The sequence below is a fragment of the Lemur catta genome, chromosome 21 (assembly GCF_020740605.2).
Source record: "Lemur catta isolate mLemCat1 chromosome 21, mLemCat1.pri, whole genome shotgun sequence".
Lineage (NCBI taxonomy): Eukaryota > Metazoa > Chordata > Mammalia > Primates > Lemuridae > Lemur > Lemur catta.
Window position 1 is genome coordinate 19,633,542 of NC_059148.1, and position 9,856 is coordinate 19,643,397.

At 59.9% G+C, this 9,856-nt stretch overlaps 1 protein-coding gene across 5 annotated transcripts in view; it reads left to right on the plus strand.

Moving 5' to 3' along the window:
- The window catches only part of PXN (paxillin), a 45,399-nt gene extending 35,745 nt beyond the window's left edge, over positions 1–9,654 (plus strand). For 2 of the 5 annotated variants that reach the window (XM_045534682.1, XM_045534680.1), the window contains exons 6-12: positions 88–220; positions 5,090–5,176; positions 5,487–5,657; positions 5,766–5,939; positions 6,236–6,317; positions 6,443–6,591; positions 7,435–9,654. In XM_045534682.1, the coding sequence (XP_045390638.1) occupies positions 88–220; positions 5,090–5,176; positions 5,487–5,657; positions 5,766–5,939; positions 6,236–6,317; positions 6,443–6,591; positions 7,435–7,701 (1,063 nt within the window). In that variant the 3' untranslated portion in view covers positions 7,702–9,654. Of the gene's footprint in view, positions 1–87; positions 221–1,681; positions 2,579–3,631; positions 3,905–4,140; positions 4,453–5,089; positions 5,177–5,486; positions 5,658–5,765; positions 5,940–6,235; positions 6,318–6,442; positions 6,592–7,434 lie in introns of all 5 variants that reach the window. The other 3 variants (XM_045534684.1, XM_045534681.1, XM_045534685.1) reach the window with 2 other exon arrangements.
- Positions 9,655–9,856: the final 202 nt, after the last annotated feature.

The following is a 9,856-nucleotide window of genomic DNA, read 5'->3' on the forward strand; positions in this document are numbered from 1 at the left end:
TTGGGGGAGCTGAGATGTTGGTCCGATCCCCTGGGACGCCTGGGGCTGGACTCTGGGCTCCCTGCTGAAGCCCTGCCTGTCCCGCAGCCCCGCCATCACTGTGAACCAGGGCGAGATGGGCAGCCCTCAGCGAGTCTCCAGCCAGCAGCAGACACGCATCTCGGCCTCCTCTGCCACCAGGGAGCTGGACGAGCTGATGGCTTCACTGTCGGATTTTAAGGTGCCCTATGACCCCTCCTTCCCTACCCTGCCACCCTCCCTCATCCTTCTCCTCCCTTACCTCAGTGCGAGTCGCTGGACCTTGGCCCCTCGGTGTTAGGGTGCCTCGCCCCTGGGCTAGGGCCCCCGCAGTGCCCTGGCCTTGCCAGGACACCAGGATACAGGGGAGGGAGGGCCAGGCTTGTCTGCGTGGGGATTGAGCTGCTGTGGCAGCCGGTGAAGCCAGAGAAGCCAGAGAAACGCTCAGCTGGGACATTCCTTCCTCCCTGGGTGCTCCCAGCCACTCAGGGCGAGGGGATCAGGAGGCCGGGACACTGAGACAAAGGGCCCTGTGTGATGGCCGCTCTTGGCGGGGGAGGGTGTTCTGTGCTGGGCCGTGTGGGACTTGGGATCCCGTGTCTGAGAGGCCACTTGCCCTGGAGCCCCATCTCCCACGCTCGCTCGCTCGCTGTCCTCAACACATCCTCTTTCTTTCCGCCTCTGGCTGCTGAGTCCCTGGGCCTCTCTCACCACCCTCCTCCCTTCCTTCCCTCTCTGCCTCCAGGGCCTCTGAGTTCCCACAGGCTCTATCTGGGAAGCCACTGGGCAGGTCCTGCACGACGTGCCCCTTCCCCTCCCCTTCCAGGCCTCCCAGCCCTGCCAGGCCTGAGACAGTTTTGTTTAGAGGCTGCAGTGCCACAAGGGGGGTTGATAGCGACAGAACTCTGCAGCGGTTGCTGGCTTCACACTTCCACGTGGGTTGTGGGTCAGCAGGAGACCTCTGGGGGCACGACTCCGAGAATATTGGGAGGGGAGTGAGTGGCCCGTGCACTCTTGGCCCCAATGGTGCCAAGGTTTCATGGTAAAGGATGGAGCACGGCTGGGGTATGGGGTGAGCCTCGTGTGCCATAATTCCAGCTCCAGGCCTTCTGAACAGTTACAGTCAGAAGCACGTAAGTTGAATTCAGGCATCGGCCTAAGGGAGCCCTGCCCTGGCGCCTCTCAGGCTGTTGCTTTCTCAGACGGCCGTGTCCTGGTGCCCAGCAAGAAGTGGCACTGGTTCCGGCCATGCTCCTGGCGCAAGGGCTTGGAGATGTGGGAGAGCTGGGATTGCCCAGGAAGGACGCGGCCGAGAGTTGAGCCAGCATCCGGGCTGAGCAGCTGCCTGGGGCTGACCTGCCTGGTCACGCGTCTCCCCGTTGCCCACCTCACTTCAGTCTGTTCTCCCCCATACTGCTCCGGGCGGCCCCCCAGGCATGGCTTCGTGGCTGCTTTCTGGCCTGGGTGTGATGAGGGCCAAGCACATGAAGCCCAGGAAAGCCTCTCTGGGGTCTGGATCTTCTTCGTGCGTCAGTCCCATGCGTCAGTCCTGAAGCCACCTTAGTCGGTATAGAGGCTGAGCGCCCCCCATCCTTGCAAGGAGCAGCCCTCCTCACCTCTCCTCTCTCTCCTCCCCCCTGCCTTTGTCTTTCTCCTCCTCCAGACCAGCTCCTCCACCGTGACGCTGGGCTCCCCGGGGCTGCTGCCCAGCTCTGCTGCGTCCTCACACCACTCACTCTCTCCTTCTCCTCCTCCTCCTCCCCCTCCTCCCATGCCGTCTGTATTCCTGCCGTCCACCACTAAGCCCTCCCCTCGAGGCCAGGGCCACACCCCGAAGGCCACTTGTACCAAACAGAGGGGACATGGCCTGCCACCTCCTGTGGCCCCCAGCTGGCTTGACTTGGCTGGGCTTGGGGAGACGCCTGACACCTGCAATTCAAGGTCTCCCTCCGTGGAGGGTTCTCTGGGGCCATGTGGTGCAGAGAGCCAGGCTTGCGATGGCAGGCACCTGCCGAACCTCACGAGCGAGCTGTCTGGGGCTCCTCCCTGCCACACTCTACCCTGCGCTGGGAGCACACGTCCTCAGGAGCCTGGAGACCCCCGGGGGCCACCAGCCAATCCTTTGTGCCCAGAGGAGGCCGTGACTGCCACATGGGAGCAGCCATGGGCTTTGGAGGCGTTCAGGCCTGAGACTCCCTGTGGAGCTGCTCGCAGCTTCCAAGAAGTCACTGAGCCAGTGGTCGTGGCTGTGGACCGTCAGGCCATCTTGCCAGATACCTGGAGTCTCACGGAGGAACGTGGCCAGCGGAAGGAGAGGGCAAGGCCAGAGGCAGGGAGGCTGGGAAGCTGCAGCCCTGTTCCAGTTAACATGAAGCCCTTGGGTGGAGAGATGTCTAAGAGGGGAAGCCTGACCAGGCCAACCCAGGGACCTGAGACCCCGAGGAGCCCAGAGGGCACCACCGAAGCCGCTACCAAGGCCAGGAAGGAACGGCCGGAGCTTCCCGATGCCATGGTCACGGGCACACCCAACGCCACGGAGAGGATTGCCACCTCTGGCCAGGCAGGCGCCAGCTCGCACGGCTGCTAGGCATGGCCCCCAGCGGGTCTGAATGTGGGCCAGTCCTCGCTAACTGCATGCAGCCTCCCACTCCGCGCATGTCTGCTTGGGCAGAAAACACTGAGATGCCACGGCCTGCCACCCGACGACCTGCATTTGGCGACAGGCTCTGCGGGGCCAGCAAAGCTCCCCGGACTCCAGCATCTCTCGTAGCGACAACCCACCTCCTGCTTGGTTAAGGCTTTTCCCTTAAAGACGAGCTGCCCTTGACATTCTGACATGCGGGAAATGGTTAAAAGCATGGACTTCAGAAGCAGATAGACCTAGATACAAACCACACCTCCAACGCTTGCTACCTCTGTGACCTTGGGCAACCCGCTCCATCCGCCTCAGTCTTCTCATCTTTAAAATGGGGATAATAATAGACCGTTTCCACCAAGGTTGTCCAGAGAACTGAATAATTCATGGAACGTGTTTAGAACGCAGCACGTGGTCCCCAAGTAAACCGTGGCTGACGGTACTGGTAATATTATTTCCTTCCTGCTTGATTAAAACTTTATTCCCTTTCCAAAAACAAAACAAAAACCCCCGAAACACTACAACCAAGTATAATATAGTATAATAATATAAACCAAAAGAAAAACTAGTTAAAAGATTTACTGAAAGGAAAGACTCTAAAATTGTAAGTCAAAAAAAAGAAAAGTCCTTATGCCTTGTCAAGAGCATCCATTTACATCCTCCCAAATAATTCTCGCAATGACCCTGTGAGGTAAGCCAAGAAAATACTGTGACTGTATTTTAAGGACAGAGAAGCTGAGGCCCATGGACGTTAAGTGCCTTGCCCGGGGTCCGAGGCTGATTGGGAGGTGAATGCTGGCCGGGTCAGAAGTCTCCCGAGCCAGTCTGCCTGCCCCCCGCCTCCACCCAGCTCACCTTGGCTCTTCTCGCTGCTTTTGTTTTGCCCTCCCCTCCCCTGGGGCACCTGAGTGTGGCCTGAGCAGCGTTGTGCCCAAGCCCAGAGTGGGGCTGTGACAGCCTCCCCTCCCCTCCCCCCAGATCCGCTCCGAGATCAGGAGCCAGGAGACGGGCCGTGCACACCCCAGGTCCCGGGAGCCCTCCCCTCGCCGCCGGCTGGACCCCGCCACCCTGAGCAGGACCCCGTCCCAGGAGCGGCTCATCGCAGAGCTGCAGGGTCGGCTGGGCATCCAGCTGGAGGCAGAGGAGGAGGAGGAGGCGGCAGGGACCTCTGCCCAGGACTGGCTGACCGAGGGCGTCGTCATCACTGTGCAGCCGTGCAGGAAGCGGGCCGGGGGGCAGCTTATAGAGAAGGTGGCCAGATGTCGGGGGCCGGGACCGGGCCAGGCGGCAGGGGTCCTGGTTCTCCCCTGGCCCCAGCGCTGGCCAGGGGGGAGGTTTGGGGGTGGTTGGGTGGTTCTTGCATCCTGTGGCCTTGCAAGGCTGGCCTCACTCCCGTGGGGGAGCCTGGGGTGTCCCCCCCAACCCCACTGGCTGAGCTGGTGGTTTCTTCGGTCTTCTTCATCTCTTTCCCTCCTTCTTCTTCCCAGGTTGTCTTCCCTCCTGGCTCTCCCATTCCCCTGAGAAGAACCATCTCTGTCCTGGCTTCTCCTCCTTCTGTCCCTTTACTCCAGCATCGCAAAGACGCCTCGGCCAGCAGCTCTTCTCCCCTGCCCAGCCTGCCTGCCCCCTCGCCCCCGGGGCCCTCAGCTTGTGCCCGTGGTTCTCCTGGGGTCCCGAGTGGGGGGGAAGAGCCCTGTGACGAGGACGTGCAGGGCCCCGCCCCTCCCACTCCTGCACCCCACACCGTGAGGTCTGTGGGCTGCCAGACGGACGAGGACCCGCTCTTCCCCCCGATGCAGGCAGGCCTCCCAGGGGCCCCAGCGCCGGCCCTTCCTGTCCCCGTCCTCATACCCGTGCCGCCCCCGACTCTGTACACGTGTGTGTGCTGTACACACACACAGACACACACACAGACACACGCTGCCCCTCCATCCACAAGCCCCAGCACAGTAACCACAGGCCTTGCTTAGACCTCAACCCTGGACCCTCGCTGAACCTGACGCCCAGGCCCTCACCCCTCTCCATGTCAGCTGCAGGTCCCCCCTCTGCCTGCCCTCCCCCAGCCACCCCCAGTACTGCCCCAGGCTCACACCCAAGGAAGCCATTCCCGGGGACACCAGCCACCCGTCTCCTCCCCCAGGCCCAGCACCTGCCGAGGCCTCCCTGTGCTGTGACCACGGTCACCACCCCTTCCCGTGTGCTGGGCCTTTGGCCGCTCACCTCCCTCTCCCTCTGCATCTCTCCCTGGGCCTTTCTCTCCGGGCTGTTTTTGTCTAGACTTTTTCCTCCTGATTTTAGTACTGCCAGTGCGGGGGAAAAAATCCTCTCATCCCATTCTAAATTCCTTTTTGTGAAATGATCCAGTGACAAGTCTCTTATTCTTTCTCCCTTAACTCTTAAAAAGTATTTCTTATCCTCGTCTCCTCCCCACCTAAGATCCAGGGCCTGGAACAGAGAGCGGAGGGGGAGCTGTGCCGGGCGGACGGCGGGCAGAGCGGCCCCGGAGGGCAGGACGAGGGAGGGGTCAGTGCCCAGGGCCGGGGGCTGAGCTGCTGCACGTCATGCTTTCCCTGGGCTTGCTCATGCCAGCAGGGTGCTGGGACCCTTCCTCTTGACCCTCTGCGGGCTCCTCTGACCACCATAAGGTCCCGTTGATGCCACTCCCACGTTTAGGGCTCTTCCGGCCCCTAGAGGAGGTCGCACTTCTTGCCTCAACCTGCCCATCTGTCCAGGAGGGAGAGAACCACCCCCTGCCCCCCATGCCGTGATGCTGCGAGACCCCAAGGCCCAAGCACTGGAAGTCCTGACCAGCCCCCTCTCCCTGTCTCCACAGTTCATGGCCCAGGGGAAGACAGGGAGCAGCTCACCACCTGGGGGGCCCCCAAAGCCCGGGAGCCAGCTAGACAGCATGCTGGGGAGCTTGCAGTCCGACCTGAACAAGCTGGGCGTTGCCACGGTCGCCAAAGGGGTCTGTGGGGCCTGCAAGAAGCCCATCGCCGGACAGGTGATGGGGGACAGGTGGTGGCCGGTGGGCACGGGGACCTGTGCTCCTCTGTGGGGGGTGTTCCACGCCTGGCCTCGGCCCTGCCCCACAGTGCGTCTTCCCCCTCAGGTCGTGACTGCCATGGGGAAGACGTGGCACCCGGAGCACTTCGTCTGCACCCACTGCCAGGAGGAGATCGGATCCCGGAACTTCTTTGAGCGGGATGGACAGCCCTACTGTGAAAAGGACTATCACAACCTCTTCTCCCCGCGCTGCTACTACTGCAACGGCCCCATCCTGGATGTGAGTCCCGTGGCGCGTGCGGTGGGGAGGGGCAGCCGGTGCTTCAGGCCGGGCACTGCGCCACACCGGCTCCTCTCGTCTCCGCGGGAGCCCTCTGAGGGTGCAGGTGGTGGGGTCAGGGCACATCCTGAGGCTCACACAGCTGGGAAACAGTTGGGCCGGGATCCAAACCCAGGCCAATGAGGAGAGACCCTGACCTTGGGGTGTTTTGCTCTTTCCTTGCCTGTGAGTCTCAGTGGTGGGATCTGTCCAGTGGGGCAGCAGCTTGGCTTTGATCCCGTATTTTACTTTCACAGAAAGTGGTGACAGCTCTTGACCGGACGTGGCACCCTGAGCACTTCTTCTGTGCCCAGTGTGGAGCCTTCTTCGGTCCCGAAGGTACGGGCAGGCAGACTCACGCGCCACCTCCCGGGAGGCGGGAGGCAGGAGACTGTTGATGTGGGAGTCAGGGTGACTCTACTTCTGGAAGCCTGAACTCTGTCTCCCAAACCCCTGCTCCTCAGGGTTCCACGAGAAAGACGGCAAGGCCTACTGCCGCAAGGATTACTTTGACATGTTCGCGCCCAAGTGCGGCGGCTGTGCCCGGGCCATCCTGGAGAACTACATTTCGGCCCTGAACACACTTTGGCATCCCGAGTGCTTTGTGTGCCGGGTAAGGAGTGTCCCCTGGCCCCGGCACATCTGGAGGGGGCTGGGAGCAGGCGGTGGGGAGAGGGGCTTTCTTCCTTGTGCTCTCTGGATCCAACTTGGAGGCCTCGTTTGGGGTTATTAACGCGGTGAGCAGGCAATGGAATATACTTACTTCCTTAAAGCCGATAGGTCCTGGGCCAGGGCTTGTACTGAGGCTGGGACAGACCAGGAGCAAGGTAGACACGTCCCCCAGTCCTGTGTAGTGGCCCTGAGACGGTCATGTTCAGAACTGGAGTATATGAGAATTAAATGAGATAATGCAAGTATATAGCACACTCAACAGAAATGGGCAGTGATTTCCAAACTGCATTCTGGGGGGTCATGGGGTCCCACATTGTTATTAGAGATTCAGCAAGGGCCCTCTGTCCAAGTAAGCTTGAGAAAAACACTGTTCAGTGCAGGACTTCTCAGAGCCTTTTATACCTAAATGTGCACCTGAATCTCCAAACAAGAATCTAGGATGCAGGGTTTGACACAGACCGTTTTTTCCAGCACCAGTGTTTCTGGGAACACAGTGACAGCCACCTGGTTAAGTGCCCAGGAGTCAGATTTATCTGTGAATCGAGGCTGCGCAGCTTGGCAGCTGCATGACCTTGGGCAAGTCGCTTAACTTGTCTGCCCCAGTCACCTCCCCCGGGAGAACAGAATAGCATTTAGCACAGCACCTGGCATGTTGGAAATGCCTAGTCATCAGGAGTGTGCCAACCATGACTGTCTCTGGCCATCACACTGGGTGCTGCCCCAGCATGAGGGGACAGACCCCTGAGCCCCCTTCTCCCACCCCACCCTTCCTTGTGCCTCGCAGGAATGCTTCACGCCATTCGTCAACGGCAGCTTCTTCGAGCACGACGGGCAGCCCTACTGCGAGGTGCACTACCACGAGCGGCGTGGCTCGCTGTGCTCCGGCTGCCAGAAGCCCATCACGGGCCGCTGCATCACCGCCATGGCCAAGAAGTTCCACCCGGAGCACTTCGTCTGTGCCTTCTGCCTCAAGCAGCTCAACAAGGGCACCTTCAAGGAGCAGAACGACAAGCCTTACTGTCAGAACTGCTTCCTCAAGCTCTTCTGCTAGGCACCCCACACCCCTCCTCCGCCCCCTTTCCCCAGCCAGCGTCCCCGACTGCTACTGTGACCCAGAGACCTCGCCGGGGGTGAAGGGGCAAACCCGGCTGAAACTGGAACCCTCGTCCTCAACTGGTGCAGGGTGGGAAGAGGCCGTGAGGGGTCCCGCCTGCTCGTCTCCACCCCTGCCTCTGGGCCTCCTCCCTTCCTCCTGCAGCTCACCCCGGGCTGCCCACTCTTCATCCTCCCTGGGTGGGGAGAGGCAGGAGGACCCCACCCTTCCCCCTGTGTGTCCCCGTGAACTGGCCTGGCCCAGCCAGCACCCACACTGGAGCCATCTCTTACTCGTCATTTCAGCAGTGGAGCCGGGGGTGGGCGGGGGGGGGGAGGGCAGGCAGGGCCAGATGGGGTCTCTTTTTATCCTTATTTGTCCCCCAACCTAACTGTCCCTGTTCTGAGAGTGCTGGGGGACACCTGGCTCCCTCCAGACAATGCCAGCATAAATCCATCCATGCGTCCAAGGGGGGAAGAGTCCAAGGGGCCACAGAAGGTTCCCTGTGTTCCTTCTGCACTTGCAGCCTCCCCGGGCCTGGGCGACTGTCCCCCCCACCCCGAGCCCTCACCACAACCTCCCCTTTTTATACCTGCCCGGGTTCTACTGAGAAAGGCCTCTCCAGCAATAAGGTTTTCTAGTCACTTCCTCTGTCTCGGGGCTGGCGTGAGGTGGGGGTCCCACCCGTGCCTGGACACTGTACCGACTTTGATAGATTTCTACACTGAGGTTTGAATTCATACCGCTGAGTTGCTTTTACTTCTCTCTACAAAATGATTTTGAAGAGATTTTAAAGATGTCCCCTTTTGTACTCTTCTCCTTGTCTACCGCCACCGGGCCTGTCAGTGACGGCGGCCTTGGTATGGAGTCTGCTTTGTACCGAGGGCTTGGGGTGGGGAAGTGATTTGTATTTTATTTTTTCTTAGCACAAGCAGGTGAACGGGGAGCAGCTCTGTGACTCCCCTCCTTCCACTTCACAGCTCACCAGGACTGTTTTATAAACTGCTGTATTTTGAAACCCCTTCCTTACTGCCCAGGCCAGCAAGCTCTTCAGTGAAACTGGTCTGAGGGTGTCTTTGCCCTCATGGGCCTAGGATTCTGAACCTCATCTGTCCTGCTCCTGGGGGAGAAGGGGAAGTACACTCTGGGGGCTGCTTCCTGTCTGGGTAAGCCGTCAGGAGCCTCTGCTCCCCTGTGGACTTCTTGGCAACAAAGAGAACCCACTGAACATGCTCAGCCTCCTCGCCGCTTCTCTGGGGCTCTCTTCTGCCTTCTCAGGAAAGCTGGTGTCAGATGGAGACCACAAGGGCTGTGAAAGTCTCTTTGGTCTTGTTGATTCCACTGGGCATATCACTTCCCCACATCTGCCCCCCTGTACAGGTGGGATCAACACTCAGCAGGTCTGGAGAGAAGGCCCCAGGTGGTTGCAAGTTGCCCTGATAGGATTTTGAGCAGGCGACAGGACCCTGCTGGGGCAATGGGAAGCCCCCAGAGCTCTCTGTCCCAAGGATGAAACAGGAGCAGCCAGGCCCGAGGTTCCTGGTCTAGGGAAAGGAACCCCACAGGGGCCTAACGGGAGGAGGATCCAGACTACCACATTGGCCTCCTAGCAGAGGCTGAGAGTGCTGGGATCTCAGAAGAGGGTCCCTGCTTTGGGGCCGGGGTCTGGGGAGGTCCGCCTGGCCCCTCTGGACCTCTGATGTCTCCACTTCCACCCACAGGCCTTATTGCTCTGTTTACAGCGACCCACCTCAGCCCCCTCCCCAAGAGGGACTGGGGTTTCTGGGGTCCACCGTCTGGGTCAATGGTTATTTGATAATTTGATTTTGATTATTTTTTTCTCTGTAAACTTCTGGCTTTGCCCATTTCAATTCCTGTGATTTATGCCAATAAAGTTTGCCATTATTTTCACCTGTGCTAGTGCCATTTCTTGGTGGTCCAAGCAGAGAGACCAAACCCTCCCCAGACTCAGAAGGATCACTAGATTGAGGGTAAATCATTCACGTTCCCTGATTTGAGGTCGACTAGGATCCATGGTACCTGCGGGTGCAGGTCCTACCTGGTGCCCACATGGGTTTTGCTCTTGCTAGGGCGGTCGGTAAGGGAAGGCCGG